This window comes from Salmo trutta, chromosome 7 (genome assembly GCF_901001165.1).
Source record: "Salmo trutta chromosome 7, fSalTru1.1, whole genome shotgun sequence".
In the NCBI taxonomy this organism is placed as follows: domain Eukaryota; kingdom Metazoa; phylum Chordata; class Actinopteri; order Salmoniformes; family Salmonidae; genus Salmo; species Salmo trutta.
This window is the reverse complement of record NC_042963.1, coordinates 43,456,858-43,477,021: the sequence shown is the minus strand read 5'-3', so window position 1 is coordinate 43,477,021 and position 20,164 is coordinate 43,456,858. Positions and strand designations below refer to the sequence as shown.

At 42.9% G+C, this 20,164-nt stretch overlaps 1 protein-coding gene across 2 annotated transcripts in view; it reads right to left on the bottom strand.

Annotated features, from left to right (window-relative positions):
• LOC115197462 (polypeptide N-acetylgalactosaminyltransferase 18) overlaps positions 1 to 14,082 on the bottom strand; it is a 102,456-nt gene extending 88,374 nt beyond the window's left edge. For both annotated transcript variants that reach the window (XM_029759014.1, XM_029759015.1), the window contains exon 1: positions 13,653 to 14,082. In XM_029759014.1, the coding sequence (XP_029614874.1) occupies positions 13,653 to 13,893 (241 nt within the window). In that variant the 5' untranslated portion in view covers positions 13,894 to 14,082. The remainder of the gene's footprint in view (positions 1 to 13,652) is intronic.
• Between the last annotated feature and the right edge of the window lie 6,082 nt (positions 14,083 to 20,164).

Genomic DNA, 20,164 nt, shown 5'->3' with positions numbered 1-20,164 from the left:
TAAAATCTAAATATTTTCTGCTCCTGCTTGTGTGATATTGCCCTCACATGTGACACACAGACAAACAGTCGGCAAATGTGTGAAGCTCTCAATACATCAGAAAAGGGTTTTGATAGAACTTTGGCAGGGTCGATAAATAATACCAAATTATTTCACAGCACTGATATAAAGATGGTACTTATTTTCTTTAGAAAAATGCTCTCTCTGTACGGCCAAATCAAGACCTACTAAAACATCAGATTGTCATTTTCTTCATTGTCATTCAAAACATAGGCCTTCTATTTCAAGTACCACAGCATTCCCTTTCTACAGATTCCATCTCCTTTGTGATTATGACTTATTTTCAGTTTCCAATAAAAAGGCTCCAGGAGAATGAAATGTGAAAGGGTGTTGTGTGTCATCTTAAAGCAACCATACAAATGCATTGAAAAACAGGGCAAAGATCATCCTCAGGCACATTCAAATTACACAAGTCAAGCAAAAGTGACATAATGAGCTGACCCATAATAAATTACTGGCACTGCAGCGCACTTGAAAGTGGTGAATGTAAAAAGCCCTGATAAGATTGTCATAGTATTCCAACACCATGCTGATTGATTCCTTCTAGGAGTAGGAGTGAGGAAATGGAATGACTAGAATACGTCATTTCTGCTCGATGCAGCATTATTCACCCTGAAGACACAACAAAAGATCAGCTGCTTTCCTGTTGCCCCCCACCCCCCCTTTTTCCTCAGTCACTTTTACATACAGTTTATAATACTCAATCTCCCATTTCATTTTGAAGCTCTCACTACTGTTGTACTGAATCCATGGGCAACTAAAATGTTGGTGAGAGACGGTCATATTCTAGATAGTTCATTCTGGGCATATTGTGGTAGCAATCGAATGGCATGTTTGCAAGTGGCACTTGAAACCTGAGGAATAATGTGTGCTGCAAGAGCGAGTCATCAGCGTGGTAACTATGGCCAGAGCGTTTCCAGGGCGACCTCTGCGAAATCTGGACCAACAGAGTGAATTGAACTAAAATCAGTTTATGTCAGACTCAATAAGGGAGGATGTGCTGGTAATTGAAATGTCCTCGTCCGTTTCAAGCCCGAGTGGTGCAGTGGTCTTAGGCACTGCATCTCAGAGTTAGAGGTGTCACTACAGACCCTGGTTCAATCCCTGGCTGTATCACAACCGGACGTGATCGGGAGTCCCATAGGGTGGCGTACAATTGGCACAATCATCCAGGTTAGGGGAGTGTTTGGCCGTGGTAGGCCGTCATTGTAAATAACAATTTGTTCTTAACTGAGTTGCCTTGTTAAATATAAAAAAATGAATAAAATAAAAGGAAAGCACTGCCTCGTCACAGGATACAAACTCGGAGCAGGCTGCCGTACCGTGTCATTCCCCTCAGATGACAATGTAATCAGACATTTCAGACAAGCGTGAAAACCGGACTCCCTGCTTTTAATGGATTCTGAGGAAATAAGCCCCTCTCAGGCAGAAGGCACTGACACTTATCTTACAAACAGGAGGAAGGGACCATGCGAAATGTAGATGCCCTGATCTGTGTGGTCTGGTTTAATAAAAAGTATGCTTTCACCTTACACAATGATTACTTTATGAAAGTTGTCACATCAACTGTATCCCCAAAATTATTTATTATATATATATAAATAAAATAACCAAAATGTTTTACTTTGCACTATTACACTAGTAAATTTTTTTTAATTTTAATTATAGATACAGCACGTATGAATACAATATGCAGTCTGCTCTGCTGTATGTTCCACAGTAGTGGTATTCAAAGTTGAGGTTGTGACTGCTAGTGGGGTGGTGGGGGAACAAAAAAATTACGAGTACAGATTATTTTATGGGACAATATACAAAAGTTGAGAACGATAATTTGAATAATACAATATTAATGAGAAAATGCATTTACTCATTTTGATAAGAGATGAAAATGCAATGGACTGAAGGTTATTGTTGATGTAAAAATCAAAATGTACCAATTTTAAGGTTGTGTGGATTTGGTGTGGGGTCACAAGAAAAGTTTGAATACCACTGTTCTACAGAGTGGTCTGTAAAGTGTGTGAACTGCAAGGCAGGCAGGATGACCTGAGAGAAAGTTGGAAGGATACTTTAATTTTTTTTTTACAAACTTGGTGACACATTACTTAGGTAAGAGTGAGACACATACTTTATGCATGAGGAATCCTCCCCCTTACTCTGGAGGAGGTGGGTGTGGAGTGGGTCATAACTCCAAAATGCTCCTGACTGTCCCCTATGGAGGGTGAGTCCATTATGAACCTCCCAAGGGGGGGGGGGGGGTTCTGGATCAACTGCAGTGGCGGTCCCTCTTATCTTTAATTAAAGATTAGCGTTATAGGTCTAGTGAGGGCCAATCCAGCTGCTGAGAGGACCCTTCTGCATTTTAATCATTTGGCGCGGGCCTCAACGTTCCCTGTCAGCTTGCCTTGGGAACAGGGTTGGGTGGTATCTAATAGGAAACATTCTTAACCTCCTAACGCAAGACCTGGCATTCCTTCTACTGTACACACGAAGCACAAACTGCAGTCATGTACTGAATGTTTGATGAATAGGCACTCGCGCACGCACACACACACACTATAGTCCACTGCAAAGATGTGAAACTCCATGGCATCTCTCATTTTATCATAAAGGGCAAAATTGGACATAGCCTAAGTCTCCCAAAAATGTGTAGGTCTATAGGCATTAAAGGTCTTTTGAGGTCCCACAGTTTCTCAAGTGATCTCCTCAGCTCCCTGCGTGCTAACAGATATCATTGACAACATAAACAGACCCATTCCCAAGAATGTAACATGGCACCAGCTACAGTGGTGCATCTATGGGAGTACTTGCCAAATGCTCCAAGTGCTAAATTTACTCATCAGCTCACCACCAGCATTTGTGTCACTCTGCACGCTGACCTCCAGTGTGAAGTGCACTGCACTAGTTCCTAGCTATTTGTATATGTCCATCCTGTTGTATTAGTGTAAACTATTAATCCTCTTTTAGCATGGTGTTTAAAGCATTGCTTAACTCCTCTAACTGTACTTGGACAGGACAATATCAAATACTTTGAATTTAACACGATGTGGTTAAGATTGATTATCACATTACATGGAATAGTTTTGATTGCATTTTATTTTACAGTAGGTCACCTAAATGTAAACACATTTTCGGGATGGAAAACCGCTTTCGGTGTAAACTTTAAAACGACTAAAACCAGATAAAGTATGTAGAAAAGATAATGGACCTACAGATTTAAAAAGATAATCTTTGAGAACTAACAAATCACCTAAATAAAAGCTAGACAGTGAGGCAGAACTGAATTCAAAATAAAAGAAACTATGAATTTAGCAGGTATAGAATTTGAGTTATGTTTGAGCAAAAGACCATGGCACTAGCCGTGGCAAAATGCATTGAATTGCAGGAAATTTGCTTTAAAAACCGCAAAAATGTCTCTCGGCTCCATGGAGAAATTAGAAGAATTGCATGAAATTGGTTTAAAAATGCAACAATTTCTTTACACCGCCAAGATGAGGTCCTATACAATTCTCAAATTCAGCCGCACAGACCGCACTCCATGCCATGCCCACCACCTAAGCCCATTTTTGAGCCAGAAAAAACCCTGAGTACATAATTTCCTGAATTATAGTTGCGCCGGTATAGTATGCATTGGTTAAAGCTCAATGTTAAATTCAAATCTCCCTGCCATCATCTGTAAACCAATATGGCACCGATGTCTACGAAAATGTGCAAATCAACGTGGAGGTACACAACACACTCCCCTTGTCATGATCCATCCAGACGTTATCTGGAATAGTGGTTCTCGTTTGTTTGACAGGGTCGTAAGCATTAGGGTGGTCAGAATTATTTTGGCTCTCAAAATCTAGATGTCGGATTAAACGAGGCTACAGCGTCCATAAGGTGACCATTAGACTTAGATCCATGTGGACTGAATAAGCTTGTAGGTACAACATATTTAAATGAAGAAAAAAAAACATTTACCAGTCTCACATTTCTGCCCCATACATTTTTTTTAAAAAGCGCTACCTTTTTGTAGCATTTATGACCATGCTAACATCTTTCCAGCCAAATCTCGGAGTTCTAACACCACGTGCAACTTGGTTGCTGCGCAACAGTCGCAGCTAGCTAGTAGAAGGCTAGCAGCTGTAGCTAGCTAGCTAGCTTACACCAGTTGGATGAGAAGCAAATAGTGTAGTCACAATATCAGAATTTTGACTTTGATACCAGGTTAAGTATCGCACTACTCGATACCAAAATAATACCAGGGCAAAATAAGAAGGCATATTAGCCAAAGTCACAGAATGGCATTTGATCCAGACATAAGCTACTGCTCTGTTCAATGGTTGGGCATCTTTTGAGTTCAATATCATTACATTTCTATATTTTTACATACATTTTTTTCCAACAGCCATGTATGCATTAATGAATCAATTATACAAACAATTTGAATTTGTTTTTACCAAGCTAACTACATAATGGTAATAATTTATTTGAAAGGTAAATCTCTATTGATAAAGTGGATAAATCAAGACGTAACATAGGCCTAACCACAATACAGGTGTATGCATATTCAATAGGTGTGCGCATGCATTGCATTATTTTGCTTGTTTTAGCTGATTTCACAGAGCTACCAATGTCAAACAATCCGTTTCCCTTCGATTTGGGACTTATTTTATTGTACTGATCAACAAACGAAAAATGTGCGCTCTCATTCACGAGGCAATCAGTTCATGGAGGCAATGGGAGAGAGACACCAAATAAGTGAATGAATAAGGCAATCAGCTTTGAAATCAGCACATTTTGCATTATGGTTTATAACAAACAAAGTACTAGGGTAGTGAAGTTAGCTTCATCTGTCAACTAGCAAGGAAAGTTTGCCTACAAAGCTAGAAGCTACCAGTATCTTCATCCACTGTAAAAAGTCTATGGACATTGTTAACTGCTGTTTGCAAAACAGTTTTAACATTTCTACATGCAATGTCACATTATTAAAGTGTTTTAACTTCACTGCATCATGAGTAGGGAGCGAACATGATGCATCCCAGACTCCCAGCGCAGGATAGCAATGAGTATGTGGAGGGGTCGGCTGAGCTAATAGGACAGGCTTGATCCGTGAGACACATTTGACAGAAGTGCCGAAAGTAACACATTCTAGTACCAAACCATCTTCATGTTGTAGTATCAAAAAAGTAACGAAGCTTCGGTATACCGTGCAACACTAGAAGCAAAAGGTAGGTAACTAGCTAGCTAGGTATATTTTGCTATGGAAGTTTTTTCATAGGTCTGAAGTCAGCTGTGTAAACTGCTGACCTAGACACTTGTGTGTAATCGGTGCTAAAACAAATGAGAGCGAACATCCTTGTTTGCTATTATAGCCAGTTAGATACACCAAATTTCAGGAGGTTTGGGAAAACTGCCACGTTGCTCATTTATAATACACGCACACCAGAACAGACACGTCGCGGTTAGAAGATCCAATTCAGTACGCTCGCTCCCTCTGTCAATGACATTTTCTTCTTGTCATTAGAACACAAGTTACTTTTCAATGTGTTACCGAAAACCTGAATTTTCCACCGACAAGTAAAAAGTAGCAGGGGTGCAGATTGCACACAAGCATCCAGATAAAACATAATGATCATTGCTTGCGAGACCTGTGCGCAGTCAAAAGAAAATGGCATGCTTGCTAACTTGGTTAGCTATGTGATAAATTAAACCGTTTAACCCATCAACTGTTTTAGACTTTACATTTCTTACCAAGCAAGAGAAAAACATTCCACCAGTACTAAGTTAATAAACAAAACATTTTTGCAATGAATGCATGCTGTCATCACCAGACTGTCCATTTAAGTAGTGTCAAGTTGACGCATCTATAACAGGGGTCGTAGTGTAACAGTTAGCGTCACCGCCCTGGGTTCGCCTACCGAAGTGGATATTTCGACCATTCTATTTCGTAATTATTCATTTTTTTACACCACCCTCCCTTTCCCGACACACAGGCGCACCAGTTGTGTGCTTATTTTCAAAATTAGGTGTCTCTTAAAAGAGCCTTTGGGTTTGTTGGGCATTGTCAAGGGTCAAGAAACAGAGAGTGTGACGTGTACTAGTGTGAACGATAGAGAGACCAGCTCTCAAACACTCAAGAAAGACGTTGTTGCCCTCATCCGTCAGATGCATGCCATCCTTACGGTACAAATGCATGCGATAAGGTGCACAGGTAGGAAACATTTCTCCTTTTCAGGTGCCTCTGTCATTTGAGAAATTTGTCAAGCTGCCCCATGTGGCGCTGACAAACAACTTAGGCTTATTCATATGCACACATTACTTTGTACACTATCAGTAGCACTTATGCACGGGCTGTTCTAAATCTGTGAGTAATCCTATCTGTATTCATATTTATACTGCCATTTACAATATGTGGGGATGTGTGCTCTTTTACTGGAGTTGGACATCTGTGTACAGCATTACTAAGAACATTGGTAGCTGAAGGATTTAAAGCACCTATCCAATGTCAGATTTGTAAATATGTATTCTTAAAAAAGTGTTTTGTACTAGTCTAATGACTTTGTATTTTACAGGTTTTTCTCAGCAGTTCGTCATTTGTCACAGTGTTTGTACCAGGAGTTAGCAAATTTGCTATTGACGAGCCACAGGATTATACAGACTTTTTTGTTCAAGCCCAGCGCTACCACACCTGATTCTACTACTCAGCTGTTCAAGACCTCAGCTGTTCATCGATATCTTGAAAGGTAGAATCAGGTATGGTAGAACTGGGCTTGAACAAGAAAGCCTGCATAACCCTGCAGCTCTTCAAGAGTAATTGTGGCCAGCCCTGAATTGTATGCAAAATATTTACTATGAGATTAATGATTGTAAATTTTATAATAACTCTATTGTTTACAGGTAATGTAGTACTAGGACTTTCTTCAGTAAACTACAAAAGTACATTTTCATGTAAATAATTAGTGAAAGATGATTATTTAGAGTATATTCCAGCAGCTTTCTCAATTGTCTTGTTAAGAGATCAGGGGAGGGAAAAAAATCCAGTTTACTGCATATTGTCTTCCCTCAGATCAGCTGTTGACATTAAATAAAAACTAATAACTATTATTTCTGTTGCCATTATTAATATAATTTATTTATAATTTATCCAAGATGGCATAGCAGTTCAGACGTCCCCTACCCTCCTCTTGTCGTGTCCCGTGTATATATATATATATATATATATATATTTACATATTTCTCTTCACTTATCTTTTTACATTTTTTCTTCTAAAAACTCAACCTCAAAGCCTCTCCTGCAACCCGCCTCACCAATTTAAAAAAGAAAGTATTATTTACCTCATCTGAATTCCACAACAGAAGCTAGCCAGAGGTTAGCCATTTTCACTGGCTAATGTTGGAGTTCAGCTAGCCACGGTTAGCTGTCCTCAGCTATCCATTAGCTCGAAAAGCTATCGCCAGTTTTTGTAAAGCGCGACTCAGACCAGAGCATACCGGACCTATTCTCTCTCCTTTCCCCGATTTCTACCGCAGGCTCTGGACATTTACACCTGGATCTTGCAGCTAACTAGCTGCTACCTGAGTGACTATTGGCAACGTCGGTCACGGAATTAACACACATTATTACGGAGCTAGCCAGCTGAAGAGTTCCATCAGCCACTCGTGGGCTTTTCCTGAGCTAGCCAGCTGATGTGTCTCCTGGGCTACAATCACCTATCCTGACCCTTTTTACTGCCGATACGGAGCCCCATCGGGTCTTCACGACTGGACCACCGATGTTATCTGCCGGAGGGAGATATCCAACTGGCCCCTCCGTCGCGACGTAACCTGATCGCCCATCTGCGGCCGGCTAATCATTAGCTGTCTTATCGGCTGCTATCTGAATAGGTCTATCCGACACTTTTCTTGGGCCACTATAACTAACTATTTTGCCAACTTGGACAGGTCCCTCCTTCCACACGGAACCCCACTAACCCACAGACGGAAACGCACGAGGTGGCTAAAAACAGACCTCCCTCCATCTTCCACCAGCTTGCTACCTATGGCCCGGCTAGCCGTCTGAATCTCACTGGACCCTTTGATCACTCGGCTAAGCATGCCTCTCCTTATTAATGTCAATATGCAATGTCCATTGCTGTTCTGGTTAGTGTTTATTGGCTTATTTCACTGTAGAGCCTCTAGTCCTGCTCATTATACATTATCCAACCTCTCAGTTCCTCCACCCTCACATGCTATGACATCTTCTGGTTTCAATTATGTTTCTAGAGACAATATCTCTCTCATAATCACTAAATGCCTAGGTTTACCTCCTCTGTACTCACATCCCACCATACCTTTGTCTGTACATTATACCTTGAAGCTATTTTATCGGCCCCAGAAACCTGCTCCTTTTTCTCTCTATTCTGGACGTCACAGACGACAAATTCTTACAGCTTTTAGCCGTACCCTCATACTTATTCTTCTCTGCTCCTCTGGGGATGTAGAGGTGAATCCCTGCAGTGCCTGGCTCCACTCCTACTCCCCAGGCGCTCTCTTTTGATGACTTCTGTAACCGTCATAACCTTGGTTTCATGCATGTTAACATTAGAAGCCTCCTCCCTAAGTGTGTTTTATTCACTGCTTTAGCACACTCTGCCAACCCGGATGTCCTAGCTGTGTCTGAATCTTGGCTTAGGAAGTCCACCAAAAACTCTGAAATCTTCATCCCTAACTACAACGTTTTCAGACAAGATAGAACGACCAAAGGGGGCGGTGTTGCAATCTACTGCAGAGATAGCCTGCAGAGTTCTGTCCTGCTATCCAGGTCTGTACCCAAACAATTTGAACTTCTACTTTTAAAAATCCACCTCTCCAAAAACAAGTCTCTCACCGTTGCCGCCTGCTATAGACCCCCCTCGGCCCCTAGCTGTGCTCTGGACACCATATGTGAACTGATTGCCCCCCCATCTATCTTCAGAGCTCGTGCTACTAGGTGACATAAACTGGGACATGCTTAACACCCCAGCCATCCTACAATCCAAGCTTGATGCCCTTAATCTCACACAAATTATTAATGAACCCACCAGGTACAACCCCAAAGCCGCAAACACTGGCACCCTCATAGATATCATCCTAACCAACGTGCCCTCTAAATACACCTCTGCGGTTTTCAACCAAGATCTCAGCGATCACTGCCTCATTGCCTGCACCCGTAATGGGTCAGCGGTCAAACGACCTCCACTCATCACTGTCAAACGCTCCCTGAAACATTTCAACGAGCAAGCCTTTCTAATCGACCTGGCCCTGGTATCCTGGAAGGATATTGACCTCATCCCGTCAGTAGAGGATGCCTGGTTACTTTTTAAAAAATGCCTTCCTCACCATCTTAAATAAGCATGCTCCTTCCAAGAAATTTAGAACCAGGAACAGATATAGCCCTTGGTTCCCCCCAGACCTGACTGCCCTTAACCAACACAAAAATATCCTGTGGCGTTCTGCATTAGCATCGAACTGCCCCCGCGATATGCAACTTTTCAGGGAAGTTAGAAACCAATACACACAGGCAGTTAGAAACGCCAAGGCTAGCTTTTTCAAGCAGAAATTTGCTTCCTGCAACTCAAACTCAAAAAAGTTCTGAGACATTGTAAAGTCCATGGAGAATAAGACCACCTCCTCCCAACTGCCCACTGCACTGAGGATAGGAAACTCTGTCACCACCGATAAGCCCACTATAATTGAGAATTTCAATAAGCATTTTTCTACGGCTGGCCATGCTTTCCACCTAACTACCCCTACTGCATTCAACAGCACTGCACCCCCCACAGCTACTTGCCCAAGCCTCCCCCATTTCTCCTTCTCCCAAATCCATTCAGCTGATATTCTGAAAGAGCTGCAAAATCTGGACCCCTACAAATCAGCTGGGCTTGACAATCTGGACCCTTTCTTTCTAAAATGATCTGCCGAAATTATTGCAATCCCTATTACTAGCCTGTTCAATCTCTCTTTCATGTCGTCTGAGATTCCCATAGATTGGAAAGCAGCTGCTGTCATCCCCCTCTTCAAAGGAGGTGACACTCTTGACCCAAATTGCTACAGACCTATATCCATCCTACCCTGCCTTTCTAAGGTCTTCGAAAGCCAAGGTAACAAACAGATTACCGACCATTTCGAATCCCACCGCACCCTCTCCGCTATGCAATCTGGTTTCAGAGCTGGTCATGGGTGCACCTCAGCCACGCTCAAGGTCCTAAACGACATCGTAACTGCCATCGATAAGAAACAATACTGTGCTGCCGTATTCATTGACCTGGCCAAAGCTTTTGACTCTGTTAATCACCACATCCTCATCGGCAGACTCAGTAGCCTTGGTTTCTCAAACGATTGCGTCGCCTGGTTCACCAACTACTTCTCTGACAGAGTTCAGTGTGTCAAATCGGAGGGCCTGCTGTCCGGACCTCTGGCAGTCTCTATGGGGGTACCACAGGGTTCAATTCTTGGGCCAACTCTTTTCTCTGTATACATCAATGATGTCGCTCTTGCTGCTGGTGAATCTCTGATCCACCTCTACGCAGACGACACCATTCTGTATACTTCTGGCCCTTCTTTGGACACTGCGTTAACAACCCTCCAGACGAGCTTCAATGCCATTCAACTCTCCTTCCGTGGTCTCCAACTGCTCCTAAACACAAGTAAAACTAAATGCATGCTCTTCAACCGATCGCTGCCTGCACCTGCCCGCCTGTCCAGCATCACTTCTCTGGACGGTTCTAACTTAGAATTTGTGGACAACTACAAATACCTAGGTGTCTGGTTAGACTGTAAACTCTCCTTCCAGACTCACATCAATCATCTCCAATCCAAAGTTAAATCTAGAATTGGCTTCCTATTTCGCAACAAAGCATTCTTCACTCATTCTGCCAAACATACCCTCGTAAAACTGACCATCCTACCAATCCTCGACTTCGGCGATGTCATTTACAAAATAGCCTCCAATACCCTACTCAACAAGCTGGATGCAGTCTATCACAGTGCCATCCGTTTTGTCACCAAAGCCCCATATACTACCCACCACTGCGACCTCTACGCTCTCGTTGGCTGGCCTTCGCTTCATAATCGTCGCCAAACACACTGGCTCCAGGTCATCTACAAGACCCTGCTAGGTAAAGTCCCCCCTTATCGCCGCTCACTGGTCACCATAGCAGCACCCACCTGTAGCACGCGCTCCAGCAGGTATATCTCGCTGGTCACCCCTAAAGCCAACTCCTCCTTTGGTCGTCTCTCCTTCCAGTTCTCTGCTGCCAATGACTGGAACGAACTACAAAAATCTCCCTCACTAGCTTTAAGCACCAGCTATCAGAGCAGCTCCCAGATCACTGCACATAGCCCAACTACAATTTAGCCCAAACTACTACCTCTTCCCCTACTGTATTTATTTAGCTCCTTTGCATCCCATTATTTCTATTTCTACTTTGCACTTTCTTCAAACTACAAATCTACCATTCCAGTGTTTTACTTGCTATACTTTATTTACTTTGCCACCATGGCCTTTTTTTGCCTTTACCTCCCTTATCTCACATCATTTGCTCACATTGTATATAGTCTTATTTTTTTTTCTACTGCATCATTGATTGTATGTTGTTTTACTCCATGTGTAACTCTGTGTTTTTGTATGTTGTCGAACTGCTTTGCTTTATCTTGGCCAGGTCGCAATTGTAAATGAGAACTTGTTCTCAACTTGCCTACCTGGTTAAATAAAGGTGAAATAAAAAATAAATTGAAAAAATAATTTTTTCCCCTCCTTTTTCTTCCCAATTGGTTGTTACAGTCTTGTCCGTACGGCAGTCGCAGCGATGGGACTCGGGAGAGGCGAAGATCGAGGGCCATGCGTCCTCCGAAACACGACCCTGCCAAGCCGCACTGCTTCTTAACACACTGCCCGCTTAACCTGGAAGCCAGCCGCACCAATGTGTTGGAGGAAACACCATACAACTGTCCGGGTTAGGGGAGGGTTTGGCCAGGGGGGGCTTTACCTCGCTCATCACGCTCTAGTGACTCCTTGTGGTGAGCCAGGCGCCTGTAGGCTGATTTCGGTCATCAGTTGAATGGGGTTTCCTCCGACACATTGGTGCAGCTGTCTGGCTTCCGGGTTAAGCGAGCGGGTGTTAAGAAGTGCGGCTTTGTGGGTCATGTTTCGGAGGACGCATGACTCGACCTTTTCTGCACCTCCCCAACGGGAACGGGAGAGGCTATGAGACAAGATCGTAATCACGAAATTGGGGAGAAAATGGGGGTAAAATTACAAACAAATAAAATATTGCCTACCAAGTTCTCATAATAACTTTACAGAGAGTAGGCTACTGAGACAGACAGTAATGTGGTACTCAGTGGTGAGGCTGAGGCAGGCTGCAATGCATGCAGGAAGCAGCAGAGTAAAAAACAGAGAGAGAGAGGAGTCAAGCACAGAGAGAGGTTAGTGCAGTGGTTCCCAAACTTGGAGTCGGGGCACCATGTGGGGTCCCCTGAGAAAATATGTACTAATCTTATCAAACAAGTTAGGAACTTTAAAAGAGAAGCCATGTTTCAATATGAACATCTCCACATGGCCTATATTCCCTATAAGCCAACATTAAAATGCAATCAATACAGTTCTAAAAATCACCAATGCTACATGTAAGTGTGAATAATTTATCATATTTCCCCCCTTTCAGGGTTATAACCAGTGGGGTAAAGTACTTAAGTAAAAAAACTTTAACGTACTACTTAAGTATTTTGGGGGGGGGGGTCTCTCTACTTTACTATTTTTCGACAACTTTTACTTCACTACATTCCTAAAGAAAATAATCTACTTTTTACTCCATACATTTTCCCTGACACCCAAAAGTATTCATTTCATTCTGAATGTTTAGCAGGACAGGAAAATGGTCCAATTCACCACTTATCAAGAGAACATCCCTGGCAGACTCACTAAACACAAATGCTTAGTTTGTAAATGATGCCGGAGTGTTGGAGTGTGTTCCTGGCTATCCATACATAATTGAAACAATTCTGCTGTCTGGTTTGCTTAATATAAGGAATTAGAAATTATTACATTTTTACTTTTGATACTTAAGTATATTTAAAACCCAAATAGTTTTCGTTTTTTTCTCAAACACTTTTTTCCCCTGGTGACTTTTACTCGAGTATGACAATTTAGTCCTCTGTTTGTAGAACGACTGAGGTGAATGAAGCTACATCAGCCAAGGTGATGATGGCTAGGGTAATTTTTTCTTGTTTTTGCTGTTGTCCAAATAACATTTAAAAGTTTTTTTATTGTATAGAAATGCAGTAAATGAGCTTCAACTAAAAATATATTATTTATTTAGTAGTACTAGTAGTACCCCCACCCCCCCACCCTTTTGGACCTCACTAAAACCCTGGTTATGGCCCTGTGTGTTATAATTTAACCTTTGTTTTTTGGAAATTATTTCTCGCTGATATGAAATATACGTTCCTTGTGTTTCCAAAACCTTACCGCAAGAGATGCATGTTAACATTTAGTCTAGAACAAGCGTCGGGGCTTTTAACCAAAACTCCATGCCAAAATATACTATCGTCCATATGCGCTAAAGGTAGTTCGTGTCTATGAATAGGCTAACCTTGGATATGTTGGTTGACCACATTTTCCAGTCGGTCCAGTCGCTCTATAATCTTCAGACTTTCACCCTTGTTGTCATCTTCAAACTTCCTCTCCAGTTCGGGCTCTGGGACTTTGGTGTTCACATTGGCCACATAATTAGTGATCCAGCCGACGTAGAGAAGACAGACAATATTGGTCATGCCACTCAAAATAACACATGTCGACACCAAAGTTTTGGTTCTCCTAGAGCAGACCATCATCGCGATATCCCTCCATACGGTCCAGTGCGCATACAACCACAATAGAAAATACTTACAAAACGGTAGCTTCAGTGCAGGATTATAACATTGCAGCAAAGGGCTAAAGCCTTCCAGCTGCTGAGACTGACAGCAACGCTAACAGAGAAACGTAAATTAGTAGATGCAATGTTCAATACCGCATGTACTGGGCACCACCTGAAAGACGCTGCTACAAATTAATCACAGAGGCACAGAGCAGGCGGCCAATGAAATCCTCTGGAAATGTACACTGCATATCCATCCGATCATTACACAATCCAATTGGAGCGTGGGACGCGTGTTCTCCACAATTCTCTCGTCCTTCAAATAGGGGAAGGTGCCGTGAGCTTTATAGATCACCTGAGTCAAGCACATCGACCCATTGGAATTCCATTGAAGTGTGGAACAGGTGTGTGTGTGTGTGTGTCTGTCTGGTATGTGGGTAAAGATAATGTCTCAATACCGTAATAATACAATTTCATCAATAATTGACTGCGATTTTTGTGAAGGCTCTTATCTATCTCCTCATCAATAAGATTGGACATTATGATGTATTACTTTTTGAGGCCACACGATGCCTCCTTTTATAGACTTTATTGGTACCCAAGTAATTAGTAATCTAACATCAGTCCCCCCTTCACACCCAGTAAGCATACTGTATAGACCTTCAGAGTATTAAGACTGTCACAATTTTGATTTGATTTATTAGGATCCCCATTAGCCGACACCAATGGCGACAGCTAGTCTTACTGGGGTTCGACACATAACGAAAAATACATTATGGTCAAAAGTCTTTACAATTTACACTACCATTCAAAAGTTTAGGGTCACATAGAAATGTCCTTTTTTGGTCCTTTAAAATAACATCAAATTGATCAGAAATACAGTGTAGACATTGTTAATGTTGAAAATGACTATTGTAGCTGGAAACGGCAGATTTTTTATGGAATATCTACATAGGCGTACAGAGGCCCATTATCAGCAACCATCACTCCTGTGTTCCAATGGCACGTTGTGTTAGCTAATCCAAGTTTATCATTTTAAAAGGCTAATTGATCATTAGAAAACCCTTTTGCACCTATGTTCGCACAGCTGAAAACTGTTTTCCTGATTAAAGAAGCAATTAAACTGGCCTTCTTTAGACTAGTTGAGTATCTGGAGCATCAGCATTTGTGGGTTTGATTACAGGCTCAAAATGTCCAGAAACAAAGTACTTTCTAATGACACTCGTCAGTCTATTCTTGTTGTGAGAAATAAAGTCTATTCCATGCGAGAAATTGCCAAGAAACTGAAGATCTGTGTACTACTCCCTTCACAGAACAGTGCAAACTGGCCCTAACCAGAATAGAAAGAGGAGTGGGAGGCCCCGATGCACAACTGAGCAAGAGGACAAGTACATTAGAGTGTCTAGTTTGAGAAACAGATGCCTCACAAGTCCTCAACTGGCAGCTTCATTAAATAGTACCCGCAAAACACCAGTCTCAACGTCAACAGCGAAGAGGCGACTCCAGTATGCTGACCTTCTAGGCAGAGTTCCTCTGTACAGTGTCTGTGTTCTTTTTCCCATCTTAATCTTTTCTTTTTATTGCTGTTTTTATTGCTTTTTATTGCCATATCTTGCAGTCTGAGATATGGCTTTTTCTTTGCAACTCTGCCTAGAAGGACAGCGTCCCGGAGTCGCATCTTCACTGTTGACATTGAGACTGGTGTTTTGTGGGTACTATTTAATGAAGCTGCCAGTTGAGGACTTGTGAGGTGTCTCTTTCTCAAACTAGACACTCTAATGTACTTGTTCTCTTGCTCAGTTGTGCACCGGGGCCTCCCACTCCTCTTTCTATTCTGGTTAGAGCCAGTTTGTGCTGTTCTGTGAAAGGAGTATGTCACATGTGCTCCCTCTCCGACCTCTAGGTCACCAGGCTGCTCATTATGGCGCACACCTGTTACCATCATTACATGCACCTGCACGTCATCAGACTCACCTGGTCTCCATCACTTCCCTGATTACCTTCCCTATATATATGTCTCTCCCTTTGGTTCCTTCCCCAGGCATTATTGTTTCTGGTCTGTGCGTTCGTGGTTCTTGTGTTGTTTTATGTTGCGTTTATTTATTACAGCACTCACTCCCTGAACTTGCTTCCCGACTCTCAGCGCACATCGTTACAGAGTAGTACACAGCGTTGTACGAGATCTTCAGTTTCTTGGCAATTTCTCACATGGAATAGCCTTTATTTCTCACAACAAGAATAGACTGACGAGTTTCATTAGAAAGTACTTTGTTTCTGGCCATTTTGAGCCTGTAATCGAACCTATAAATGCTGATGCTCCAGATACTCAACGAGACTAAAGAAGGCCAGTTTTATTGCTTCTTTAATCAGGAAAACAGTTTTCAGCTGTGCTAACATAATTGCACAAGGGATTTCTAATGAACAATTAGCCTTTAAAAGGATAAACTTGGATTAGCTAACACAACATGCCATTGGAACACATGAGTGATGGTTGTTGATTATGGGCCACTGTACGCCTATGTAGATATTCCATTAAAGAATCTGCCGTTTCCAGCTACAATAGTCTTTTACAACATTAACAATGTCTACACTGTATTTCTGATCAATTTGATGTTACATTGTTGGAATCCAAGATGGCATAGCAGTCAGACGTAATTTGTCCTTGTCTTGTCATGTCCCGTGTGTATATATATATATATATATTTACATATTTTCTTTGCATATATTTTTATATATTTTTTCTTCTAAAAACTTAACTTCAAAACACTCTCCTGCAACCCGCCTCACCAATTAAAAAAAAGTATTATTTACCTCAAATCTGAAATCCACAACAGAAGCTAGCCAGAAGTTAGCCAGAAGTTAGCCAGTTCACTAGCTAACGTTAGAATTCAGCTAACCACGATTGGCGGTCATCAGCTACCCCTTAGCTCGAAAAGCTATCGCCAGTTTTGTACAACGCGACTCAGACCAGAGCATACCGGACCTATTTTCTCTCCATATCCCCGGATTTCTACCGCAAGCTCTGGACATTTACACCTGGATCTTGCAGCTAGCTAGTTGCTATCCGAGTGACTATTGGCTAACGTCGGTCCCGGAGCGAACATCAATTATTCCGGAGCTAGCCAGCTGAAGAGTTCCATCAGCCACTCCTGGGCTACAATCACCTATCCGGACCCATTTTACTGCCGATGCGGAGCCCCATTGGGCCTTCATGACTGGACTACCGACGTTATCTGCCGGAGGGAGTTATCCAACTGGCCCCTCAGTCGCGACGTAACCTAAACGCCCATTTGCGGCCAGCTAATCGTTAGCTGTCTTATCGGCTGCTATCTGAATAGGTCTATCGGACAATTTTCTTGTGCCACTATAACTATATCTATTTTGCCAATTGGATTGGTCCCCTCTACCACACGGAACCCCACTAATCTACCGACGGAAACGCACGAGGTGGCTAAAAACAGTCCATCTTCTGCCAGCTTGCTACCCATGGCCCGGCTAGCTGTCTGAATCGCCGTGACCCCAACCAACCTCACTACTCACTGGACCCTTATGATCACTCGGCTAAGCATGCCTTTCCTTAATGTCAATATACCTTGTCCTATGTTGTTCTGGTTAGTGTTTATTAGCTTATTTCACTGTAGAGCATCTAGCCCTGCTCATTATACCTTATCCAACCTTTCAGTTCCACCACCCACACATGCGATGACATCACCTGGTTATCTCTCTCATTATCACTCAATGTCTAGGTTTACCTCCACTGTATTCACATCCTACCATACCTTTGTCTGTACATTATACCTTGAAGCTATTTTATCGCCCCCAGAAACCTGCTCCTTTTACTCTCTGTTCCAGACGTCCTAGACGACCAATTCTCATAGCTTTTAGCCGTACCCTTATCCTACTCCTCCTCTGTTCCTCTGGCGATGTAGAGGTGAATCCATGCTCTGCAGTGCCTAGCTCCACTCCTATTCCCCAGGCACTCTCTTTTGATGACTTCTGTAACCGTAATAGCCTTGGTTTCATGCATGTTAAAGAAGCCTCCTCCCTAAGTTTGTTTTATTCACTGCTTTAGCACACTTTGCCAACCCGGATGTCCTAGCCGTGTCTGAATCCTGGCTTAGGAAGACCATCAAAAACTCTGAAATCTCCATCCCTAACTACAACATTTTCAGACAAGATAGAACGGCCAAAGGGGGCGGTGTTGCTATCTACTGCAGAGATAGCCTGCAGAGTTCTGTCCTACTATCCAGGTCTGTACCCAAACAATTTGAACTTCTACTTTTAAAAATCCACCTCTCTAAAAACAAGTCTCTCACTGTTGCCGCCTGCTATAGACCACCCTCTGCCCCCAGCTGTGCTCTTGACACCATATGTGAACTGATTGCCCCGCATCTATCTTCAGAGCTCGTGCTGCTAGGTGACCTAAACTGGGACATGCTTAACACCCCAGCCATCCTACAATCTAAGCTTGATGCCCTCAATCTCACACAAATTATCAATGAACCTACCACGTACCACCCCAAAGCCGTAAACACGGGCACCCTCATAGATATCATCCTAACCAACTTGCCCTCTAAATACACCTCTGCTGTTTTCAACCAAGATCTCAGCGATCACTGCCTCATTGCCAGCATCCGTAATGAGCCAGCGGTCAAACGACCTCCACTCATCACTGTCAAACGCACTCTGAAACACTTCAGCGAGCAGGCCTTTCTAATCGACCTGGCCCGGGTATCCTGGAAGGATATTGACCTCATCCCTTAAGTAGAGGATGGCTGGTTATTTTTTTAAATGCCTTCCTCACCATCTTAAATAAGCATGCCCCATTCAAGAAATTTAGAACCAGGAACAGATATAGCCCTTGGTTCTCTCCAGACCTGACTGCCCTTAACCAACACAACATGTGACGTTCTGCATTAGCATCGAACTGCCCCCGTGATATGCAACTTTTCAGGGACGTTAGAAACCAATATACACAGGCTGTTAGAAAAGGCTAGCTTTTTCAAGCAGAAATGTACTTCCTGCAGCACAAACTCAAAAAAGGTCTGGGACACTGTAAAGTCCTTGGAGAATAAGAGCACCTCCTCCCAGCTGCCCACTGCACTGAGGATAGGAAACTCTGTCACCACCGACAAATCCACTATAATTGAGAATTTCAATAAGCATTTCTCTATGGCTGGCCATGCTTTCCACCTGGCTACCCCTACCCCGGTCAACAGCACTGCACCCCCCACAGCAAATCGCCCAAGCCTTCCCCATTTCTCCTTCTCCCAAATCCAGTCAGCTGATGTTCTGAAAGAGCTGCAACATTTGGACCCCTCAAATCAGCCGGGCAAGACAATCTGGACCCTTTCTTTCCAAAACTATCTGCCGAAATTGTTGCAACCCCTATTACTAGCCTGTTCAACCTCTCTTTCGTGTCATCTGAGATTCCCAAAGATTGGAAAGCAGCTGCGGTCATCCCCCTCTTCAAAGGGGGGGGCACTCTTGACCCAAACTGCTACAGACCTATATCTATCCTACACTGCCTTTCTAAAGTCTTCGAAAGCCAAATCAACAAACAGATTACCGACCATTTCGAATCCCACCGCACCTTCCCCGCTATGCAATCTGGTTTCAGAGCTGGTCACGGGTGCACCTCAGCCACGCTCAAGGTCCTAAACGATATCTTAACCGCCATCAATAAGAACCAATACTGTGCAGCCGTATTCATTGACCTGGCCAAATCTTTCGACTCTGTCAATCACCACATCCTCATCGGCAGACTCAATAGCGTTTGTTTCTCAAATGATTGCCTCGCCTGGTTCACCAACTACTTCTCTGATAGAGTTCAGTGTGTCAAATCGGAGGGCCTGTTGTCCGGGCCTCTGGCAGTCTCTATGGGGGTGCCACAGGGTTCAATTCTTGGGCCGACTCTTTTCTCTGTATACATCAATGATGTCTCTCTTGCTGCTGGTGAGTTTCTGATCCACCTCTACGCAGACGACACCATTCTGTATACTTCTGGCCCTTCTTTGGACACTGTGTTAACAACCCTCCAGACGAGCTTCAATGCCATACAACTCTCCTTCCATGGCCTCCAACTGCTCTTAAATACAAGTAAAACTAAATGCATGCTTTTCAACCGATCGCTGCCTGGACCTGCCCGCCCGTCCAGCATCACTACTCTGGACGGTTCTGACTTAGAATATGTGGACAACTACAAATACCTAGATGTCTGGTTAGACTGTAAACTCTCCTTCCAGACT